The 24,570-nt window shown below is 48.5% G+C and overlaps 1 protein-coding gene across 1 annotated transcript; it reads right to left on the reverse strand.

Moving 5' to 3' along the window:
- Positions 1-3,310: 3,310 nt before the first annotated feature.
- On the reverse strand, positions 3,311-14,398 carry IL17RB (interleukin 17 receptor B). Its single transcript, XM_065885902.1, is given in 10 exon segments — positions 3,311-3,867; positions 5,078-5,176; positions 6,451-6,472; positions 7,498-7,563; positions 8,294-8,436; positions 9,907-9,931; positions 9,933-9,955; positions 11,774-11,920; positions 11,986-12,112; positions 14,339-14,398. Coding segments are annotated over 10 exon segments (1,269 nt in total).
- Between the last annotated feature and the right edge of the window lie 10,172 nt (positions 14,399-24,570).

The raw sequence follows: 24,570 nt of genomic DNA on the forward strand, positions 1-24,570 counted from the left end.
GTCTCACATAACCATGAGGGGTGGGTGTGTCATTGTGTACCTGAATTGTGAGAAATGTCTGGTCACGCATTTTCCCTCTAATCTAGTACAGCAAGCACATATGTCATGACCTGTGTATGCTGCTACAATTCCAAATAGGAAAGAAAGTTTTTTGTTTTTTTAAAATTTTCTCCTGTATTACAAAAAATATTGGGGCACATTCAGGTGTAGATTTCCAGAGGCAAAGATTTAAGGCTGGACTGGCTGGCTTTTGTTACTGACATAATCTAGGGTGGGCTTGGGGAAGGAAAACAGTCATTGACCAAAACAGAACAGAAATGAAAACTCATTTGCTTCCTAAAGCCAGATAGAAATGATTTAGGTTAATGATTTTCTAATATGTTGTACAGATAAGGAGACTGCTGTAATTTCTAACTTAAGCATCAGGTCCCCAATTTTCCTTTACCTGAAAAATGAAGTGAAAGTTCTTGGAGTACTTTTTGTTCAGTATGATCCGTTGACCTTAATCTGTGAGCAGTCTGAACCAAAGTTTAAATACAGACAGCTATTACCACCAGTGGTCCAGGCCTTGGTGCAGCCTTCTGAGCCCTGGCAGAGGAAGGGAAGGAGGTTTGGAGACTGGAGCCAGCCAGCACAGCCTATGGGCTCAGAGACCTGGGAGGATGGGGAGGATGCCTGATTCCTGCCACTCCCTGCCAGGGACCATCTCGCTTCTCTAGAACTGAGGGTGGGAGTGGGGCTGGGGGAAAGACAAAAGTAGATGCAGATAAGAGATGCAGGTAAGTGGAATATAGAAACAGTAAGGACGGTTGCGGGGGACTTCCCTGGAAGTCCAGTGGTTAGGACTCGGCACTTTCACTGCTGTGGCCCCGGGTTCAATCCCTGGTCGGGGAACTAGGACCCCACAAGCTGCGCAGCATGGCCAAAAAAAAAAAAAAAAGGATGGTTGGAAGTTTTAGGACTTGGAGAAATGCTGTTACTAGAGCATTTTAAATAAATAGGATTATTTTGCATATCTGCTCAGTAGGTTGGAAACAAAGAAAAGTCTGCCAGTATTACAAAATTTTAATTTGCTAGTATTATTTGGGATGTTTGCCTTAAATTTGAAAATTGTATGCTTTTATGTTTTCAGTTTTTTAACAAAATAATTAAATTTATACAATACTGATTTTATGTTTCTGGGCTGTTTCAACACAATTTAATACTGGCTACCTAGTTCTAAAAGCATAATGTATTTCTGTTTATAATAGTTTTCACATAATAGCATATTGCTCTTATAACTGGTAGATGTTGATTCGGAGGAGGTTGGTTTCTGGTCCAAGTTTTGACATAAGCCGTCTTCTATTACTAGCACTTACAAGCACCGTGAAAACTGATCATGACAAGTGAGCTTTACCACATTAATTGTATTGCCTCAGGCATTGCTAAGTATTTGCTTGTGAACCTGGACACTCTATCCTTCCTTATTTTGGTCTTTATCTGTAAGACATGTATTAGAAGGAGTGGCATGGTCCTTTAAGGATAATCTACAAGAACAATTTAAGACTCATCCACCTGAAACTGATCCACGTTCTAGAGCAGATGCAGTCTTGCACTGTGCGAAAGAGGCAAGCTTTCCTAGAAAAATATGGATGCTAATATAAACAACCTTTTTGTGACCTCTGCATTAAGAAAAAGATGCTTTGAGAAAAGTAAAAAGTTGGAAGACTTAAAACGCCACACATCTCTACATTCTGTAATTCTATGGTAGATTCTGTTTTGTTTTTTGGGTTTTTTTTACGGTACACGGGCCTCTCACTGCTGTGACCTCTCTTGCCGCAGATTACAGGCTCCTGACGCACAGGCTCAGCGGCCATAGATCACGGGCCCATCCGCCCCGCGGCATGCGGGATCTTCCCAGACCGGGGCACGAACCCGTGACCCCTGCATCGGCAGGCGGACCCCCAACCACTGCGCCACCAGGGAAGCCCTAGATTCTGTTTTTTATTTAAGTAAACCAGTGCAATAATTCATTTATAAAAAGACTAATTACTTCAAGAGGGCTAACTTCCAACATACGAATTATTTTTGTTTTGAACGTGGAAAGTTATGTAATAACCATAAAACTCTGAATTCTGACAGTGACTTCTAATAGGTAACTTTGGGCAAAAGTAGACATCAGCTCTGCAAGTGATGTATTTTTTGTTGATGTTAAAAGTCACCTGTACAAGAGTCAGATAGGACATGAATCTAGTTCTGAGAGGGAGGGTCCTATGCAAATACCAAGTTTACAAGTGGTTCCACATAGAGTAGGTCATCTGGTCAGCAAAGAGAGGTTCAGCTTGTTATTCCCTATTTTTGTTATCTTAGAAATAAGGACTTGTGTGTGTAATAGAAGGTTTTTCACCTAAGAAGTTATTGAGTGAATTAGTGAGGACTCTTAGGTTTGGCATTCATTAATTAAACTTAGAAAGTTATAGGTCTAAACAATTCTACCTACTCTGCAGAGCATGGACTATTCAAGACTGGATATTTGGCTGGGAGATGCTTTATCATTGATTATCTGAATGGTTATAGTTTGGTAAGTGTTCTTTTTTTTTTTTTTTTTTTTTTTTTTTTTTTGCGGTACGCGGGGCTCTCACTGTTGTGGCCTCTCCTGTTGCGGAGCACAGGCTCCGGACGCGCAGGCTCAGCGGCCATGGCTCACAGGCCCAGCCGCTCCGCGGCATGTGGGATCTTCCCAGACCAGGGCACGAACCCGTGTCCCCTGCATCGGCAGGCGGACTCTCAACCACTGCGCCACCAGGGAAGCCTTGTAAGTGTTCTTGATTTTTAGGTGTGAAATTGACTTAGCTTTATAGTTATAAATTCAGTTTCTGTTCTTTAATGCCACAGTAGTTAGTAAATTTGTAACAATTTTATTAGCATAAAAACTTTTAATTACTAGACTAAGGTGTATGTATTCAGTTGTGAATCCTCCCTTACTTCCTTTTGCTAAAGCAGGTATACATATGGTTGACCCTTGAACAACACAAGTTTGAACTGGGCAGATTCACTTATATGTAGATTTTTTCAATAACTACATACTACCGGTCTGTAGTTGGTTGAATCCACGGATGCAGAACCACAGAGACAGATAGTGGACTGTAAAGTTATACATGAATTTTCGACTGCCCAGGGGTCAGCACCCCTACCCCCTGGGTTGTTCAAGGTTCAGCTGTAATCCTCCCTACAAGTAGCCTGTATGGTAAACTTCAGAATCATCACGGATGCTTTCTTCCTGTAATTGGAGCAGTAGGAAGGCTTTAAGGTCTCCTGCTTCGTGGCTGGGCTATGGGGAGGAGCAGCTGTAGTGGCAGGCGTGCACCCTTCTCCCCATCGACACACGTTGTTTGCCATGGAGAAGCTCTGTGCAGAAAGCCGTAGCATCCTTCATGAGGCGGTATGTGGGGCAGACACTGAGCCCAGTGTCGTTGTCTTTGGTATCCTCTCTGAAATAGACCACCACGTATTTGTGCAGATGAGTCTGGCTTCTCAGATCGCTGCAGAAGAGGTTAAAGGTGATGGGGAACAGGTCTTGGGAGTTCTCACAGGGGCTGCCCCCCCTCTTGCCACAGGTACCATCACACATGGTGTTATCATTGGAAAGAAGGAAAATGACCTTATCTGTGGCTTTCTTCTGAGTGGTAAGCCACTGCACGGGACCCGTCTCGGCTATTTTCTTTTTCTGCCATTTTTCAAGGATGACTTCACTTCTGCAGTGGTTTTAAATAAATTCAGTGAAGTAGCAAACTGTGTGATGGAAACATATTTCAGATGGGTAAACCACAAGAACCTTAATGGGGGGCAGTAGTGTGGTAGTAGAGAAGGAAGTCTTCTTGATCCTTTCTGTGGGGGAGAAAAGCATTTGTCATCTGTGGACAGCAAATAACAGGCTTTTACTCTAGTCTAAACTATCGCTGATAAATGATCCCTTGCTAGCGCACATCATCTGAGCACCAGGGATGTTATTACTGCCAGAGAGGAAAATACCCCTGATGTTCCTTTTGTACACATCATCTGAAACACACCAGTGCTTAAACCTTAAAGATGCTTAAAAGATGTATTTTCTAAGTCCCTGTCACTGAATTAGTCCTCTTGATTAAGCCCGTAGCTTTGCAAATAAATTCATAGAAACTGTTCAGGTTTAAGGTACTCTGTTTCAGGTGGGTGGTTGTAAATTTAGTATTTTTAGTGCCATATGTGAACTAGGACAGCTGACCTCTCTGCCCTTCACATCATGTTTTAAGTTGGGTCAACTCAGTAGTTGTTCCATCTTCTACCTACAGGTGGTAGAGTTTCTTTACAGTTCCGTAAGGTTAAGTGGTACCCCCATTTCAGCTGGAACTCAACTGGAATTCTGTCCTATACGTGTTGAGGAATGGAAACTAGGTATGAAACTAATGAATACAAGTCAAACAACAGCCATTAATATAAGTATTTTTAAGGTCAAAGTTTGACGTGGCTTGCTTACCTAGGAAAGAAAATGGGATTAATCTTGTTCTGTATACAACATCACAAACAACTCAAAGACTACATTTATATTTCCTTGTCTATGTGTGGAGGGGAGGAGAAGCAGAGGTTTTCAGTGGGCCGCCCTCTAGCTGTGTATCTATATAAATATTCTGATTTCTTATTCAAGTCTTCAGTGTTTTAGAGTTGGCAAGATCCTTAGAGCATATGAATCCAAATGAGTGTCATTCTTATGCTTTGGAAGAATTACTTTTCAAAAGTAGGAACTAGCATAGAGTACCTATCACAGGTAAAATGTGATTTGTTATCAGCTATCTTTGGCCCATTACACTCGTTGTAGATGCCTCGATGGTAAAAAGAAAACAGGTGATAGCAGATCTGGAGTCCCAATCCCTGCTTTACCTTAGCGGGTGTGGTCCAGTCATTATAGTAGTCTTTAGGAAAGCTCTGAGGCATTAAATAAATGTCTGACTCTTGTGTAATGCCAAAATGTGATTGCCTTTGGAGGAATCTCCTTTAAAAAAAAAAAATCAGTGTGTTATTTCCTCATCTGCGTTTCTTTAAAGAACTGAATTATAACCCTTACCATGCCTCCAGGTCAGATAGATCCCAACCGCCAGCACCCACGTGGCCACCAGCAGAGCCGAGAGGAGGAGAGGCAGCCATCCACCCAGCACACTTCTGCCTGGAGAAAACAAAGCGTATTCATCTTTAGCAGAACAGAACCAAATTTATCTCTTATTTGGAAACTAAAACTTTTATTCAGTGCTTTGTGGAAGTTTTAGTCCCTTTAAAGCCAAGGGTCAGTAGATCTCCCTGGGGTCTGCAGATCAGTGTGTTTTTCCATAGAGTGTCCAGGTGTTTCATTAGATTCTCAAAAGGGAGAGGGGGCCCAGGAGGTTAGGAACAGTCCTCTAAAATCATTTTGGCCTCTTACTCCACATTTTCACTGTGGTAACCAGAGTTTATGTTCGTTTTTTTTTTTCTTTGCTGAATTAATGTTATTCTGGGTGCAATTACTTAATACATAATATGGATAGATGGCATTTTTAAAGGCTGTTTTGTCAGACTGACAGATGTGGGGGGTCATGCCACCTGGTTATGGGAATGTTGAGGATCAGTTAAGCTCCAGCGTGTGAAAGTGCTCAGGAATCCATAGGCACTGCGCCTACACAGCAGTCAGGATTGTTAGGAGGTAGGTGGGTTTCTAAGACCAGCACCTTTTAACTTTTTTTAAAAATTAATTAATTTATTTTTGGCTGCGTTGGGTCCTCGTTGCTGCACGCGGGCTTTCTCTAGTTGCGGCGAGCGGGGCTACTCTTTGTTGTGCGCAGGCTTCTCGTTGCGGTGGCTTCTCTTGTTGCGGAGCACGGGCTCTAGGCACGTGGGCTCAGTAGTTGTGGCTTGAAGGCTGTAGAGCACAGGCTCAGTAGTTGTGGCACACGGGCTTAGTTGCTCCACAGCATGTGGGATCTTCCCGGACCAGGGCTCGAACCCATGTCTCATGCACTGGCAGGTGGATTCTTAACCACTGAGCCACCAGGGAAGTCCCCTTTTAACTTTTGACCCCACCCCTGGGCTAGTTCTGGAAGCATTTTATTTGTCAACCTGCAGTGAAGGTACTAACATCACTAAATCCAGAGAGACATTCTCCAGAACCAGCTGCTCTCAGGCACCAATGACGTGTGTCTCTTGGTGCCACTATTCCTAATTTGTTATCCAAATGTCTGTGTGGCCACAGTGAATTACAGTAACAGCCAGGCCTGGGCCACTGAGACGGATAAGAAAGTCAAAAAGCAGTGAAATGCATGTTCCCTGATATACTCAGTCCCTTTACAGCCCTGATGTTTTTCAGCAGATCCTTGCGGCACTCTGAATATCAATTTTGCACCATTGATTTTGTTTCCCTTTTGTGTATATCCTGCTTGGTCACGGATCTTGATTTCATAAATGAAGCACAGGTACGGAAATATGGAGTCAGCTCAGGAGAAATGAGGGGCTCAGCCTTATTTCTACTTTCACCAGAACTTCTCTTCCCTTTTTTTCTGGCTTCAACCCCTCTCTAGCATTGTAATAGGACATTTTTTTTCCTTGGTCATATGTCTGTCACAAAGACCTAAAATCCAGACTAGTGACTCAAGACCAAACACCTTCTAAGACTCCTGAGCTGTGAACCTAAACTTTGTACATGTTGCTAAGATGTTAATTTCCTTATCTAAAAGGGTTAGGTCACATCCTAATACATATACAAATATGTCCTCCAAAAAACAGAGCAGTGGGACTCCTCTTGACCTAAGCCAGCGCTTTACGACATGTAAGCCCCTTGGGACTAGTAGAGTCTGGTTCCCTGGAAAAGGGGTGCAGTCCTAACGTGCTGATGGGTATCTGCTCCGCCGGGCATGTCTGAGCTCTGCCTGTATGTCCTGGGAATGAAGAACAAAAAGGCCCTTATGTCTTGGGTGTAGCTGTGTCCTACCGGGACCCTCCATGGCCCCACAGCATACACTCAGAGTGGAAAGAGCTGTGAGAGCACCTGCTAGCCCAACTTCCTGTTCTCCAGCGCAGTAAACTCAGTCCCCGAGGGGAGAGAGTTGCCCTTCAAAGTTCATATGCTGATTGGGAACACAAGCCTGCTGATTTCAAGGCCTTTGTTACTTCATTCTGCAGTGAAAATGGAGGCTTGGGATAATAAAATGGCTCAGAATTCCTCTGTGTTTCTGTGACAGAAAATAGGAATAAAAGCACCTTGGAAAGTCAACAGCCACTCACAAAAGCAGAAGGGACCGTGACGGTAAGGTCAGCGTCCTGACCTCACAACTGTGAAGATGGAAGCTGGGATTCCCCATCAACCTCACATAATGGCGAGACTGCTGGCAGAAGCGAGCTGGGGAGAGAACTCATCTGCTCCAACTAGAAAGACTCCTCAAAGGCAACGAGTTGCAGTGCAGTGGGTCTTCAGTCCCTTCCCCTCTCCTCTCCTCTCCAGAGCATCTCGTTCAGCTTTACCTGGACCACACCACCTTCACTTTCCCCAGTCCCTTGAATCACCACGGAAGTTCGAGTTAGTTCCTTCTGGTGCAGGTAAGTGAGACAAAAATCAAGAATTAGGAGCCAGGGACTTCTCTGGTGGCACAGTGGTTAAGAATCCGCCTGCCAGTGCAGGGGACACGGGTTTGAGCCCTGGTCGGGGAAGATCCCACATGCTGTGGAGCAACTAAGCCCATGTGCCACAACTCCTGAGCCTGTGCTCTAGAGTCCGTGAGCCACAACTACTGAAGCCCTCATGCCTAGAGCCCATGCTTTGCAACAAGAGAAGCCACTGCAATGAGAAGCCCGCGCACCACAACGAAGAGTAGCCCCGCTCGCTGCAACTAGAGAAAGCCCGCAGGCAGCAACGAAGACCCCGATGCAGCCAAAAATAAATACATTAAAAAAAAAAAAAAAAAGGTATTAGGAGCCATGCGAATGATTAGATCAAAGACTGCCAGTGAAGACACCGCTCTTCCCAAACTGACTTTGAACTCATTAGACTATGTGTAAGTCAGGATTCACTCCATACTTCTGAGACCTCTACCTTTGGTTGGTTTTAGAGTCACAGGGATGTTTCCAGGGATGCTCCCAGGGACTTGTTTTTCTTTGTCTGAATTAATCAAAATAGCGCAGCATATTTGTACGGCAGACAGTTCTGCCCGTCTCTCTCAAAAGAGAGTCTGTCCAGGAAATCTGCATTCTTCAACAAGAGAAGGAGAGCTGGAGGTTGAGGACGGGGGTGGTGTTGAGGAAACGAAGGGGAAAAAAGTACCTCCAACACATAAGAAGTCCCAATTACAGTGGTATTTTGTATGAGAGCCATATATCTGTTTCCAAGGGGACTGGTTGTAAAGTTCACTTCTACCATGGTCTCATTCTTCTTACAGGCAGTGATGTTTGGATCCCACAGACTTCCTGTAAGTTGAGAGAGAATCACAAGGCTGGAGTTGCAAACTCAGCCCTCATTTAAGTCCCCATAAGGGCTTCACAAAAACAGATGTACGTTCTGAGGCACACGTCCAAGAGATACTTATTCAACTACACAGTGTGCCTTTTATTTATCATCTCAAAGTAACCTGCTGCCCATGAAAGTTTAGTGACCCCATGTCACTGCTTTGCGGAAAACAGCTTCCCTGGGCTGACGGTGGTGAGAGGCACAGGCTGGGTTCTACTACTCCATTCTATTCTCAACATCCATTTTGAGTGAAGGGCTGGGGTCAGGGTTTCCTCCTTTCCGGGATGCGGGGCAGGAGCCACAGGTTAGGAGACATGTCTGAGTTTATATAGCGAGGGAATTCAGCTAGAACTAGAACACTCTGGGCTCCAGGAACTCCATCCATCAGGCTACTCTGCCCCAGCTTTACTGGATGTCAGGAAATAAGGAAATATCTCACGGCTTAGAAGGTACCCGGACAGGTCCACTCTGAGAAAAAGCTGGTGGTTTCATGTGGCTTGCAAATCAGCGCTCGGTTAATTTCCAGGAACATGATATAGAATACCGTGTATTATTTTCCCCACCCAGGAGGCCATTTCAAGTCCCAGCTCAGAACTGTCTTTAGGAGTTGGGTTCTAGGACTGATTCGAGGCCCTCAGACCCCCTCACATCCCAGTGACCTCCAACACTCCAGATCTCTCCTGGTGGGGGGTGAGAGAGGAGGCACAATGCTCCCAGTCTGCCTTACAGCGAGGAGACGCGTGCACTCAATCTGCTGGGGTTCATAGGGATGCCTGTGGGGTGGGGGTGCCTAAGAGGCAGGGACTGATCCCCCCAAACCACTAACCTCATTAGCACCCTAAGACTATTACCCAGAAATGCACAGAAATCCTTGTAAACCCCTTGGAAGTTGGCCAGTTGGGACTGATTATCCTGAAGGGGCTTATTTAAAAATGCGAAAGATGGGGGCAGGTTCTAACAGTCTGGCCTGTAGGATGTGGACCCCTGTGAGGTCACAGGTTGACAGCCTGCTTCTAGGTCACTACTTTAGCTAACGCTCACACCTTGAATATTTGCACGTCCAAACAGAAGGTGTGCAGGGTTCCCGTGACCACAGTTCAGTGGTACTGGTGTCTGAGCAGGTGGAGGACTTACAGATTCCCATCCAGGCAGGAAGGGCCTTTGGTTTGGGCTAAAATGTTACTTTAACCAAGGGAGCAGGGTGTTTTTTTTTCTGTGACTTGCTCACCATATAAACCTACTAAGAGTCTGTCCATCCCTGGGTTCAGTGGGCATGGCGCTGGCCATGATCAGCCTTCACAGTCTGAGCAATTCGGATACATAACAGCCCCACTCTAGGCCTCAGTTCCTTCATCTTAAAAAGCTTGAGCTGCGCTGACTCACGGTATGAATTTCTTCTAATAACAAAAGCAAATGCTGTATTTACTTACCTGCCTCGATGCACTTTTTTTTTGCATTTCATTATGTGGTCCAGGCAGCCTGGAAATTTGAATGAAAGTTTTTACATTTTAGAAGAAGGTATCTCTGCTCCACCCCCTTGCCAACAAGTGTACATACACATAGGCTTACCACACCTGTAATGAATTGTCAGACATTTCAGATATGAGGTCAGATAGCAGATTCAAATGAGATGCTAACATTATACTCTTAAACAGAAGATTATCTATTCATGAAGTGATAACCAGAGTCTAATTTAAATACAGCCTTTATCAAAACTATCTGTGATCCCCAAGAGAAGACCTAGAAACCAACCATTATTCAAAAATGAGGTTTGGTAATATGTGTAGATACTGCCCCTTCCAGGAGGTGGAGCTTAATCCCACCCTATACCCCCACCCCAGGATGGGGTAGACTTAGTGATTTGTTTCCAAAAACTAAAATTTGGGAAAGAGAAAAATACTAGATTACACAGAGAAGCCTGGCAGACACCACTTAACCAGTGACAAAGGTGAGCACCACCTGTGACGTCCTGTGCATGTCCCCCACCCCTGATAGAGTTATGAGAAGAGTGCTTCACCTCTGCGGAATTCTCACCAAACACACCTGTATCCCCAGTCTAATCATGAGACAAACACCAGACAAACCCAGATTGGGTTTGCAGGATGTATGGCCATCACTCCTCAAGACTGTCATGATCGTGAAACACAGGAAAGACTAAGAAACTGTCACAGATCAGATGAGACGAAGGAGACATGGGGGACTAAATGCCACTGAGACAGAAAGAGGACATTAATGGAAAATCACGTGAAATCCAATAAAGTCTGGAGTTCAGTTCATAGAAATGTACCAGTGTTGGACTCGCAGTTTTGACAAATAGACCACGGTAATGTAGGATGTTAACGATAGGGGAAACTGGGTGAGAAGTATATGGGAACTCTTTGTACTAGCTTTGCAACTTTTCTATAAATCTAAAATTATTCCAAAATATAATTTAAAAAATGAGATTCAGTCTCATCAAGAAAGCTGGGCACTACTGTGTAGTAAATGATGTGATGCCAAGAATACACTGGACCACGACCAAGGAAATTGCCCCATTTGGCTTCGATGCTACACCTGGGACAGGGACAGGCATGGGATACAGAACAGGTGACCCAGCTGAGTAGGGGTGACGTGGGAGCTGCTGGGGCCGGGCACCATGCTGGACCTTCCTCACCCATGATCCCATCTCATCCTCACCCCAACCCCGTGTGTGATGCTGCAGGTGTGACACCAGAGAGCTGATTGTGTGTCACAGAGCAAGGGAAGTAACCCAGCACTCGGTGCCACCTGCCTCTTCACTGCAGCTCAGGAGAGAAACCTACTGGAGTCTGTAAATCCTCAGAGAACAGCCGCACGCTGTCAGACTACACAGCCTGCTAGGCAACTGAGGCTGGAACAAGCGTTTTGCATCAACAACAAAGAATGGCTAAAGTGCATCAGTCCAGAAGGACCAGAGTTTGACTGTCAGCTTCACTTCTGCATGTGTAACCAGGGCAAGTTACTTAAGTTCTCAGTTTCTTTATCTGTAAAACGAGGCTGTCCCAACCTTGGGGTTGTTGACGGCTTAAGTGAGATGATGCGTGTCAAGTGCTCAATCAGTGCCTGACACACAGGAATGGGCTTTCCCCTCCATTTCACCGGACTTAATCCTCTCCTTGTGAGTGAGGTGCAGTTACTGTCATGTCCATATTACACACGAGGAAGCCGAGACTCCGCAAGGCCAAACACCTTGTCCAGGGTACCTGGCTTCTCTGTACCAAACCATATACCAAAACAGGTGTCCCAGCAAGACAGTAAGAGAAGAGTGAGGAAATGTACCTGGTGAGGTGAAGTTCACAGCCAGGGAGGGGCCGTCTTCATTCATATTTGCATTGGGGATGTTATGGGCCCCAATGAAACAGACTGTGTTCAGCTCTACAGGAAAGCCAATGTAGGAAATGGACCCCACACGGTTTGCCAGTGTAACTCACAGAATCAGAGAAGTGTAAAATTCTAGAGCCAGGATGTAATTTAAGTTCAGCTTCCCTCACTTTGCTGATGGGGAAACTGAGGCCCAGGGATGCTGACTTGCCCAAGGCACACAGCAGAGAAATGGCCCCAAATGGGATTTGAACCCAGGCATTCTGCTTCAGGCTCCAGGCTGTAGCTCTCAGCAGCCTGTTTGTGAGCACAACATCCACACCCCCAACAAAGGACCTGGATTAGTGGCAATTAGCCAAGTGTCTCCAAGTGCTTACTTTGACCTAGAAGATTCCCTCAGTCCTTCAAGGCACAGGGGATGAAAAGAAACCGAGTGCCATGTTGAATACGGTCAAACCACAAGCTTTCATTTGCCAATTAGGCAAAACACCATCTTTTTCCTTAAATGCATACACAAGGGATGAATGCTGAGCTGGTTCCACTTCACAGTTTGAGGGAGACTGCATGGCCCCATGGTAGGCTATGATGGGCCATAGATTAACCACTAGTACACTTGACCCTCAAGCCTGGCCATCACCTCCCTTAAAGACCAGAGGTGGGTTTTTTACCCCTCTCTGCACCTCAGCCATCTCTGCTACAAGCAGGGGATAACTCTAGACCACCATGAAGGTCCCTTCACACTCTAATGTTTAACTGCAGGCTTTCAGGACAGTCTAGAATATTTATTGAGTTTTCCCAGGTTAAGGACTGGCTATGCCAAGAAGATAAGTAGAAGAGTGCAGTCCATGGTGCCTTTCCCAGGTGCTTTAAAAAATTCTTCTTCTAATATAAAAGGACTCACCTGAGATACTTACAAAATCATAACGCAACTGTGATTTCATCATGTTATCTTTTAAAAAGAACTTTTAGGGCTTCCCTGGTGGCGCAGTGGTTAAGAATCCGCCTGCCAATGCAGGGGATAGGGATTCGAGCCCTGGTCCAGGAAGATCCCACATGCTGCGGAGCAGCTAAGCCCGTGTGCCACAACTACTGAGCCTGTGCTCTAGAGCCCGTGAGCCACAACTACTGAGCCTGCGTGCCACAACTACTGAAGCCCATGCTCTGCAATGAAGAGTAGCCCCCGGTCTCTGCAACCAGAGAAAAGCCCGCACTAGCAACGAAGACCCAATGCAGCCAAAAATAAAATCAATAAAATATATAAAATTTATTTTTAAAAAATAATATAACTTAAAAAAAATAATATCAGTGTCTAAGAAAGGCTAGTATTAAATCCTTTGGAGTTAACTGCTCATGTCTTTTTATAAGAAAAAATAATTAGTACTTTGGTTTTGTAATAAAATACTGGACCTAAAAGGCAGCTGCAAGTTCCAGTGACATGACACAGTGTGGTTAAGTCCACCAGCTCTGGAATCTGATCCTTCACGGCCTCAACATTTCTAAACACCTTGTATGACAGAAGGAAAGACTTTTGATAGTTTGAGTAACCTGAGTTGGGTGAAATTCTCAGTCGCTCATCTTTGTCTTTTTAAAGCTGAACTCCAAGGGATATCATCAGGCAGCTTTTTAAACAAATGAGCCACCATACTGGGAGCTACGTTCTTGTCAAAGGGCTGGTGAGACAAATTTTAGGAAGAAGCAAAGCAACGGCTCTAAACTTTACAGAGTTCAAGCTGTTGGCCTAACAGCAGCTACTGCAAAGGCAGTGAATTCTTCCTCTAGTGGAAAAGACCAGGGAGTGAGGGGATGGGCTCCGAACTGAGACAGAGGACAAGGAGAGTAGCTGAAGACATAAGGGCAGGGAATGGGGTTTGTCTTTCCATCACCAAGTAACACCATGCTTTTATGCTATGTGCTATGCTAAAAGGGCAGCAATATAGCTTCAAATGCTATTTCGCAGATGAGCTTTTCTTTAATGACCCAGAAGATTCTCTCAGTCCTTCAAGGCACAGGGGATGAAAAGAAACCTGCAGTAAAGTTCAGGAGCTTAGCTCTGAGGACAAGGGCCCCAGTACAGCGAAATTAACAGGGCAAAAAAGGCGAGTGGAATGGAGAAGCAGCTCTTGTGCCCCCAAAGAGGACAGACCTCAAGACCCCAGGCAATAACAATAGTGAACACCTACTATGTGCCAGGCTCTTTGCTGCTGCCTTGCAGGCCCTATCGCTGTCCTTCACTAGATCCTGGTAAGTTAGGTATGACCCTTCCTTACACAGATGAGGACAAGAGGCTCCGTGAGCATAAATGGCTAAATCAAGAGCACATGGTGGCATGCGAACCCAGGTTTGTCTGATTCCCTTGCTCCTGACTCAAGCAGCCCGACGCCCGGTGCCCCAGAGCATGCACACGCGTCCCCTACAGACGGCCCTCCGCGAACGCCTTGGAGAAGCATGAGCTGACGGGTGGGACGAATTTGGGTACGGGCTCGAGGGAGGGGAAAGCGGGAGTGGGCGCGGATGTGGGCTTACCGGCTCCGGAAGCATGGCACCACAGCACAGCGCGGCCAGGCTCAGCAGTACTAGCGACATCGCGGGGCCACCGCCCGCCACCGCCCGCCACCGCCCGCCACCGCTCGTAGTCCCTGCCAGCCTTCGGCCACGATCTTACCCCGGCGGCCGGGGCCACACCTCCGGGCTCCGCCTCCCCCAGCACCGCCCAGGTATGGGCGGCCCCCTGGCGCCCTTCCTGGGTAGGGAAAGAAGTGCCCCGGCCTGCAGGGGCCGCGAGGGATGCCTGGGTCCGAGCGCCTCTCCAGCAACCGCGCACGCGCCGCCTCAGCGCACCCGTGCGAGCCGTGAGCCAGGTGCACGAGTGCACGCACGCCCCGCTCGCCCGAGCCCGGCGGGCCCTCCTGGCGTCCGGTCCCCTCCCGGAGCAGGTCGGTCCGAGAGGCCCGCGGTGCCCCTCCTGGCCGCCCGGAGCGCGCGGAGCGCCGGCGCCGCCAGTTAAAGTGTAGCGGGGCCGGGCCGCCGCTGACGTCCCTGCACTCTGGCCGAGCTGCCCACGGTGAGTAGCGGGGACGCGCTAGACCCCGGGTCCACCCGCCCCGAACGGCCCCGGCCACAGCCCGGAGGCCCCAGCGGCCTCGGGCCGAGAGGTCGGGTGGGTCCGGAGGACCCCGGCCGGACGCCGAGGCTGGGGCTTCACCTGACGCTACGGCTGAGCCCCCGGAAACTAAAACAGTGGGACGGGGAGAGCAAAGCCTCACTGAGTTCTTCGCGGGAGTTAGTTCCTCGCAGGAACTAAGTTATATGTAATTCGTGTAACAGAAACCCTCCCTTTCCCCGGGTGTTCTGGTCAACGTATGTTTTCACAAAATGAGGCCTGACACTAACACTTCAGTCTCCGGAGGCGGAAGCCTTCACCCTTTGGGTTTGGAGGCGGGTTTTTGAGCTTCCTTGAGCTCAGGATTTATGAGCAGCGTTAAATGCAAATTTTGGGCCCGCCTTTCAGAGAGCCAGCCCAGCCCCTCAGGTCCAGCAGGGTCCGGAATCTGCATTTAACTTGACATTGCTGGCAATTCTGCGCAGGTGGACCAGGACCATCCTTTGAGGCACAGTGGTTTGGGGCAAGGTTAATAAAAATCAGCTGGGCCAACAGCAGATCAGAGTGCTTGGAACTTTGCTGCTTCAGCTGCCTGGGTTTGCAAAGGACAAGGTGGGGGTGACCAAGTCAAGGTCCCTTAAACTTGTAGGCCAAGTTAGCTTCATTCTTTACATGAGACCAAGGCCTAAGGAGGAATGAAATTGTCAGCTGGTGCGAGGTTGACTTAGTCAAGCAGCTCCTTTGCTGAGGTCCTGTGCACCAGGCCTGGTCCACCTGCCTGAGTAAGATTTGGGCCAGCATGGAGTGGGCCCAGCTAGAGCTGGGGGCTGTGGCATGCACACATGTAGGTTTCAGGTGACGCTTCCAGAGGATTGGTCCGGTTTCTAACCAAGGAGAGTGGCTCAGGTGAGGCTGTTGCCTCACCCATGCCTGGGGCTGGGCCACCCTGGGCCCCTCGCTCAACCTCTCTTGAGTTGCTTTGAGCCCTGGGGTCCCAGAGATCATTTGCAGCTCTAATAGTTGTCTTTCTTCTGAGCAAACACGTGCAGGGTGCCAACCCTGGGGTGCAAAGGTGCCTTTGGACTGAGGATGAGGGCGGTGAGAGCATGTTCCAGGCAGGGCACATGTGCCCAGCCTGCTGTGGAAGTGCAGATGCAGACAGCCTCATTTTCCAGCTCTTGAGATCGTGAACTTTATCCCATGGTGCAGAGGACCCACGGCAGACGTTTTGGTGGTGGTCAGTTTTCAGTTTTAGAAAGCCCACCTGGGTGGCTATGCCAGGCTGTGGGAGGCCAGTCCCTCTGAGACCAGCGAGGAGGCAGGTGCTAACCAAAATGCATTCACTGGACAAATAGCCGAGTCCCTGTGGGCCAGGCTTCGAGCTGTGCCAGCTCTACAGCTGGCCCCAAAGCAGGCCCTGCTGCAGGAGCTTGGGCTGTTGAGTGTGAGGGCTTTGGGGACAACCAGGGATGCAAAGGTTAGTCCTCTATCTGGAGATAGAGTTTGTGAGTCAGACATTTATAGGGGTGGTAGAGAAGGGAGGAGGATAGGTCCCCGGGGAAGGAGAACTCCCTGGAGGTGAAGGCTAGGAGGGCCTGCACCAGGAAAACCCGAGAGTGAGGGGGCAGCCGAGGTGTCAGATGAGGCAGAGGGGCCAGGGGTGGCCTGGCCTGAGGTGGGCCCCTGGCTTAGGTCCTTGGCAAGAAGGGGTGAGACAGGCAGGGGAGGAGGAGTTTGGAGGTGGGAATGGGGTGGTTTTCTTTCAAGAAAGGGCAAGGTTAAGATCGTTTCTCCAGGGGAAGAAGCTGGTGGGCAAAGGAGAGAGGAAATGTGAGGCCAGCATGGTGCCGAGGTGGCTGGGCTTCGGGTAGGAGGAGGGAACCTGGGCAGCAGGTGCTGGCCGTTGACTTGGGACACAGGCTGAGGGATCCCCCAGTGCCCTGGGTCCAGGGCTGCGTGTGTGTGGGCACAGAGGTGACACTGCCCTGGCCCTGGTTCTCTGATGCCCATGGCAGGACTGCAGAGTGGGCAGTCCCAAGGAGAGCCCTTCAGCCACAGCTGGTGTTCTCTGTGGGCCAGTGAGGTGTGCCTGCCTGTCTTTTCGGGGGGAAGGGGTCTGCTCTGGCTCGGAAGTTCCTTCCAAAAAGTGTCCCTCCACAAGAGGGCCTTGTTGGTTAAGCATGTAGCCTCCGAGGTGGCCTGCTGGAAGGAACACCATTTGTTTGAATGCCTAAGTCCAATAGTGTCGTGGCTTTAAACAGGAGGCAGGGCCATTGCGGGTCAGGAGGTCTCAGCTTCCTCTCTGTCTGTAACCTCTGGAAGTCACTGCCCTTCTCAGAGCCTCAGTTTCCTTTACTGTAAAGTGGGCGGATGAGACAGTGTAATGGCAGTGAGGTGACTCAAGTCTGTGAGGGAAGTGCAGATGCTCTGATCTTCCCCCTTTGGCCATGAATTCTGCTGGGTCTAGGTTTCTGAAAGAGCCACTGTGCAGTGTGCCTTCAAGTCTTGGTATTTAGGAGGCGCTTGTGAAATGCTTGAATGAACGAATGAATGAGTGCATACCTTCCTCCTAGGCCGGCACCAAAGCCTGCCTGCCCAGGAGAGCTGGTTTGAGTTTCTTCCTCCTCTTCCTCCTCTGGTGGGGTGAAGGGCACCTCTCCTGGAGTCTGGAAGACCACTTTGTCTAGTACCCATGGCTGTGACCCCAGAACCCCTGGGACAGGTTCTGTGCCGCTGCTGGGGGGTGGAGAGACCAGGGTTCCAGATCCCTGGCTCTGCTAGTTACTCCCCAGTGCCAACCTCGGATGAGGCTCTGGTTGTCCTGGGGCCTCAGTTTCCCCATCCATAACATGAAGCTGACATCAGCCCTGGTGGCCTGGCAGGGCTGTTGGGAGACTCTGAAGAGGTGGGAAAAAGCTGAAGGACTTAAAAGTGCTGTGTAAATTTAGGGGCAGGGGAGGTGGGACAAGAAATAAACAAATGATCTCCACGGCCCAAATAGGGAAATTCCTTTGGACCCAAGTGCAGCGATGCCCGCAGGCTGTCGCTTTTGTCAGACCTTTGTTTCTCTGTCCTATGCGTCAGCAAGGGAACAAGACCATTAGGGTTGTTGACATGTCCCAAGCCCAGTCTCCACCCACACAGGTGGAATTTTCCACTTCTTTTGTTTTTTCAAATATTAATCAAGGCCCCAGCCAGTCCACAGTGGACCCATTGTCTCATGAAGAGCAAGCAGTTTCTGGCAGACACTGGCCACCTCCCAGGGCCCCGGAAGCCCCCCCGAGCTGGGATGGGTGCTGTTGGGAGCACCCCGCCCTCGGTACCACCCTCCCCCCGCCACCCAGTGTTCTGCTCCAGCTGGTTGAGTTTTGCAGAGTCCGTGGCCATGCCTGCTTTGAGCCAGGGACCCCGAGGCCACACTGAGAGCTTGCCCCCTGCTCACAGTGGGGCCGTGGAGCCGCAGACGGTTTCTCTGCTCCAGTGAGGAGGGCTGGCCCAGGAAGGCCCACAGACGCGGGCCACGGTGTTAAGTCCATGTTAACACTACCCCTGCCAGTTCCTAGGGCGAAACCCCATGGGGCCACAGCCCGTGTGTACTTGCACCGATCTTCACATGCGCTGTCACACTGGCGCCTGGAAGAAGGTCCAGAATGGAGAGGAGGCTGGTTCTGTTTTTCTCTCAAAGCGCCACCTGTACATGGGTGACAGAGTCGGCCTCCCAGAGCTTGAGGGAGGATTACTGGAGATGTCAGGGGGTAGAGCCGTGGGCATGTGTGGGACTCATGGCAAAGGGGCAGCCACCTATCTCTCCATCAGTGATACTTGAAACCAGGGTCCGTGGATGCTGGTTGATGTCCTACACTAGTCTTGGTGCCTGATTGATTCCTGCACTTTCGTTCAGTGATGGAGCTGTTCGTAGTTGACACAAGGAAGCAGTGGGCGTTTTTAAGCAGCTCACCTGGCAGTCCGTAGGGCCCTCTGCCGCTAAGCCCCTCCAGAAGCTTGAAAGGGACACAGTGGCGGGCATGTGTGGGAAAGTTGGCTGACTCATATCTCGCCGCTGGTTTATAAAAGAAAGTGAGCTGGCTACCTGCAGGGCTGCTCCCAGGTGTGATCTGGCGTCCCTGTCCCTGCCATGCCGTGGCTGGATGGCGCTTCGACAGGGGGTCGCTTAGCACCTCCAGGGCCTTGCTGGCCTTCGGAGGAGTGTGTCTCCGAGCCTGTGGTAGTGCCTGAGTGAACACGGATTAAAGATCAAGCAGGCCTTGCATTTCTCTAATGATTAGTGATGTTGAGCATCCTTTCACGAGGTGTCACCTCACACCAGTCAGAATGGCCATCATCAAAAAATCTACAAACAATAAATGCTGGAGAGGGTGTGGAGAAAAGGGGACCCTCTTGCACTGGTGGTGGGAATGTAAATTGATACAGCCACAATGGAGAACAGTATGGAGGTTCCTTAAAAAACTAAAAATAGAACTAGCATATGACCCAGCAATCCGACTACTGGGCATGTACCCTGAGAAAACCATAATTCAAAAAGAGTCATGTACCACAATGTTCATTGCAGCTCTATTTACAATAGCCAGGACATGGAAGCAACCTAAGTGTCCATCGACAGATGGGTGGATAAAGAAGATGTGGCACATATATACAATGGAATATTACTCAGCCATAAAAAGAAACGAAATTGAGTTATTTGTAGTGAGGTGGATGGACCTAGAGTCTGTCATACAGAGTGAAGTAAGTCAGAAAGAGAAAAATAAATACCATATGCTAACACATATTATATGGACTCTAATAAAAAAAAAAGGTTCTGAAGAACCTAGGGCAGGAATAAAGATGCAGACGTAGAGAATGGACTTGAGGATATGGGGAGGGGGAAGGGTAAACTGGGACGAAGTGAGAGGGTGGCATGGACATATATACACTACCAAAAGTAAAATAGATAGCTAGTGGGAAGCAGCCGCATAGCACAGGGAGATCAGCTCGGTGCTTTGTGACCACCTAGAGGGGTGGGATAGGGAGGGTGGGAGGGAGACGCAAGAGGGAGGGAATATGGGAATATATGTACAGCTGATTCACTTTGTTATACTGCGGAAACTAACACACCATTGTAAAGCAATTATACTCCAGTAAAGATGTTAAAAAAAATAAAAAGTAAAATTAAAAAAAAGATCAAGCAGTCCTGGCAGCTGCTGCTCTCTGCCCTCTGCTTAGCCCTGTGTTTGCAGCAGATGCCAGAGTCGGTGCCTCGGGTGGGGGGAAGGGACGCTTTGTCCTGGGACCTTGGACAAGCCACCTCAGAGCACGGGTCTGGGCCTCTAGGGGATTGATGTCCAGTCCATAATATTGCATCTCAAACTCCCTGTGGTGCAGGACCATGTTTGGTTTTTAAATTTTAATCTCACATGGGTTGATTTAAAAACTGTAATAAAAGTTGTTACAGTAAAAACAAAGATACATCGCATTTAAGCTCATTATCTTATTAGGAGATGCAGCAGACATCAAGTCACTGTGTCAGATTGCTGGAAACGTTTCTAAACCCTGCCTTTTGATTCTGTGCTTATCTTTTGCAGACAGTCGAAAATAGCATGTGGGTTGGCCCTGGCCACAGAGCCTGAATCCTTCACATCTGGGTGTGAGGTGGTGTTTTTTAATCGAGGTTTTAAAAACTGGTTGAAAATGTGCTTGAAGGAGGAAGCGGGTAGCAAACCTTTGTCGAACGCCCCGACTTCTGTGGAACAGGGTGGAGTCCATCAGCCTAGATCAGGCTCCTGGCCTCCGAGTTTCTCCCACTCTGCCTTCATTCCCTCAGTCTTTTAGCAGAGAGATTTGAGATTTAAAACAGATAGCAACAACGAAAGCCCTTTTTGTTGTGGAAAATTTGGAACACACACAAAATTAGCCAGAAGAGAGTATTGAATCCCATATCCCATCCCCTCATGGGTGAACCTGTTTTGTCTGCCCCCCAGATCCCTGGGGTTTTTAAAACCAAATCCCAAATATTGCTTATTTTTTCTGTCCATCTTTCAGTAGATATTTCTGAAACAGTCGTTTTAAACAACGTTACCACAGAACCAGTGTCACATCTGACAAACAATGACTTCTTAATATCCTCAAATATCCAGTCACTGTTCAAATTCCTAGGACCTGAGTGAGATCCACACGTCATGCTCTCATGATCTGTGGATTTCCCTCCATCTCTCTCTGCCTTGTTTCTTTTTCACTTGAACTTGTTGAAGAAATGTCGGGCTTTCCCTTGGCCTGGATTCTGTGTGTGGGATCCCACGTTCCTCTGATCTTCGGATTTCCTCCAAATCGGTGGATTTAGAAGTGTGAGCAGATTCAGGTCTGGAGTTTTGGGTGAGGATATTTCATTGTCTTCTCTCATTCACACATATCTCATTCAGACATACGCAGAGGCGAGAAGGGAGGAGCTGCAAACATCAGAGGCCCCAGCAGAGGCTGGCACCCACTGTTGCCAACAGGAAACCCCCGGCCCAGGTCACACAGAAGTCCTGGCAGAGCTGGGGACAAAAGCCTGGCCTGTGGTTGGCGTCATACTTGGGACTCCTCCCTGGGGTTTTCTTGGCATTCTGAGCAGTCTCTGCCCTGTCCTGTGTCCCACCCTCAGCACCAGGAGGGTGCAAGGACAAGTGGGCCCTGCCCAAGCAGCTGGAGTTATCTCCGAGGTAGCAACTGATTAGCTAATTCAAGAGAAGAGGGGAGAGTTTCTGATTCATTTGTTTATTCTGCACCAAAATGTGGGAGATGAGAGTTTTAGGAAGAGAAACTTGACTTTTGAAGAAAATGAGTTTTTTTTAATGAAAAGAAATTAAGCTACAACATACAGTAAAGTGTACTGATGGTGAATTTTTATCTGTATATGCACCCAGGTGATCATCACCTGGTCAGGATCCAGAATGTTCCTTGTGCCCCTTATTTAATTTAATTTACTTTATTTATTTGCTGTGGCACGCAGGATCTTAGTTCCCCGACCACGGATCGAACCCATGCCCCCTGTAGTGGAAGCACGAACTCTTAACCACTGGACCACCACGGAAGTCCCTCCCTGTGCCCCTTCTAAGTGGTACCTCTCTCTGCCCCGGCACAGATGTTCAGTGTCCGCATCTCAGACTGCCCAGGTGTGGGAGCCGTAGGCTGCACGCCGGCCTGTCCCCATCATATGTCTACTCAGCTAGCATTACAGAGTGCCACGCTCCGCGTTGGGGGCAAGGCCACAGAGCCTTTGGCTGGGGCGATGGGCCTTTGACAGCTCATTTCACTCTTAGGGTTGAGGTCTCAGTAAGTGGTACAAAGAGAAGTCCCAGGATGGATGTGGCCAGTGGCCGAGGAAGGCTTCTCAGAGGGAGCATTGGCTGAGCAGGGTCTGAGGGAAGGTGAGAAGTGACCCAGGTGCAAGGAGGTGGGGACCCCATACCTGGAAGAAGGAGCACACGTGCAAAGGACCAGGGTGGGTGGGAGGGTAGGTGGTCTGGGTGCCTGGAACCCAGAGAGTGAGACTCATGGTTGGGTGAGGGGTGATGGGTGAGGCGGGGGCAGGAGGCAGGGCTCCTGGGGCTGTGAGGAAGCTTGCTCCACCATCTTGGGAGGATGGGTGGCCTGGGCTGGAGGTGGGCAGTGAGGTTCCTATGCGGGGAGGGGGCAGCTGCCCAGGGTTCTTCGCTGGACCATTATTACTCCCCAGCCCGGCTACCTCTCTGACCAGACCCTTCCCACCTGGGCCACTACCCCAAACTCCCCTCCTCCCACCCCAGCGCTGGGCGATCAGGCTGCTATGCCATTGAGAAGGCTTTGCCAGGCTGCAGGGAAGCAGCCGAACTTTACCACTCTTTGGCCTCTACAGCCTTGGGTGGTGCCTTGTACCCTCTCCGTGTGCTGACTCAGGTGACTTTTTAGCTCCCAGAATGTGGCTGTGTTGGGCGGGTCCTGCCTGTGACTTGAAAAGGGACAGGGGCTCCCCTCTCAGGCTTGTTTTCTTTTCTGTGATGTGGGACTGATGGTGATGGTGATGATGATGATAGTGGTGATGAAGCCCACTCCCCCAGTGTCTGTGGGAGATTCAGTGTGTGATAACCCACGTGAAGCGCTCAGGATGGGTGGCTGCCCCTATTATGACTACTTTACTCATAACTCTGTTTGGTTTCGTGGCTTAATGGAGCTCCATGAACAGACAGTGGCAGCTACGGAGCATTATTCATTTGACCCCCACAAAGCCCAGCCTAGAAGGTTGAGAACCTTGTCAGAGGTCTCTCAGGAGAGCAGGTCAAAGCTGGGACTAGAAGGCCAGATCAAAGGCAGGTGGCCTGCTCTGAATCCTCCATTGGAGAGCAACCCCTCAGAGACCCCCAGAAAGGCGAGGATGGCGGCGCCCTCCCCCCCCCGCCCCACTTTCTGCAGTTCTCTCTCAGGATTGTCGGCACCACCTTGGCCCATGGGCTCAGAGACAGTGCCAACCTTGGGGCACCAAGGGGCTTAGTGCCCACGAGCAGCTGAGCTTTGTGCCTCGGTCTGCTCAAGCCGTGTCTGTAGTGACAGGGCTACCCAGCCACTATGTAAATGGTTAACAGCATCCTTTCTTGTGACTGGGCCCTTTTTATGGCTCTGTTCCCCATGGGTGGACAGTAAGGTTTTCACCATTGTTTGCCAGCATAAACAACTCAGGACAGACCTCTAGGCTTGTTTTTTCACAGTTGTGCAGAGTTCTCTTTTGGTTAAATTCTTTTTTTTTTTTTTTTTTTTGCTTGCGCCATGCAGCATGTGGGATTTTGGTTCCCCAACCAGGGATTGAACCCACGTGCCCTGCCTTGGAAGTGCGGAGTCTTTTTTTTTTTCCCAGGTGGCTTTGCTGTTCTTTTGTTCTGACTCCCAAGTCAATAGTTTTCCTATTGCATCATGTCTTACTTTTTTTTTTTAATTAAAAAATTGTTTTTTATTGGAGTATAGTTGCTTTGCAATATTGTGTTAGTTTATATTGTACAGCAAAGTGAATCAGCTATACGTATACCTATATCCCCTCTTTTTTGGATTTCCTTCTCATTTAGGTCCCCACAGAGCATTGAGTAGAGTTCCCTGTGCTATACAGTAGGTTCTCATTAGTTATTTACTTTCTACATAGTATCAATAGTGTATACATGTCAACCCCAATCTCCCAATTCATCCCACCCCACCACTTTACCCCTTGGTATCCATATGTTTGTTCTCTATGTCTGTGTCTCCATTTCTGCTTTGTAAATAGATTGTCTGTACCAATTTTTTCAGATTCCACATATATACGTTAATATGCAATATTTGTTTTTCTCTTTCTGATTTACTTCACTCTGTATGACAGTCTCTAGGTACATCCGTGTCTCTACAAATGACCCAATTTTATTCCTTTTTATGGCTGAGTAATATTCCATTGTATATATGTACCACATCTTCTTTATCCATTCCCCTGTCGATGGACATTTAGGTTGGGAAGCGCAGAGTCTTAACCACTGGACCACCAGGGAAGTCCCTCTTTCGGATAAATTGTTAGAAGAAGTGGGATTGCTGAGACAGAGGGCTGCACCTTTAGAACCCTGATGCGTCCCTCACCTTCAGAAAAGGTCTACACGTTACCCAGCTGTGCCCAAAGCAGAATCATTAT

This window comes from Phocoena phocoena, chromosome 10, assembly GCF_963924675.1.
Source record: "Phocoena phocoena chromosome 10, mPhoPho1.1, whole genome shotgun sequence".
Taxonomy (NCBI): Eukaryota; Metazoa; Chordata; class Mammalia; order Artiodactyla; family Phocoenidae; genus Phocoena; species Phocoena phocoena.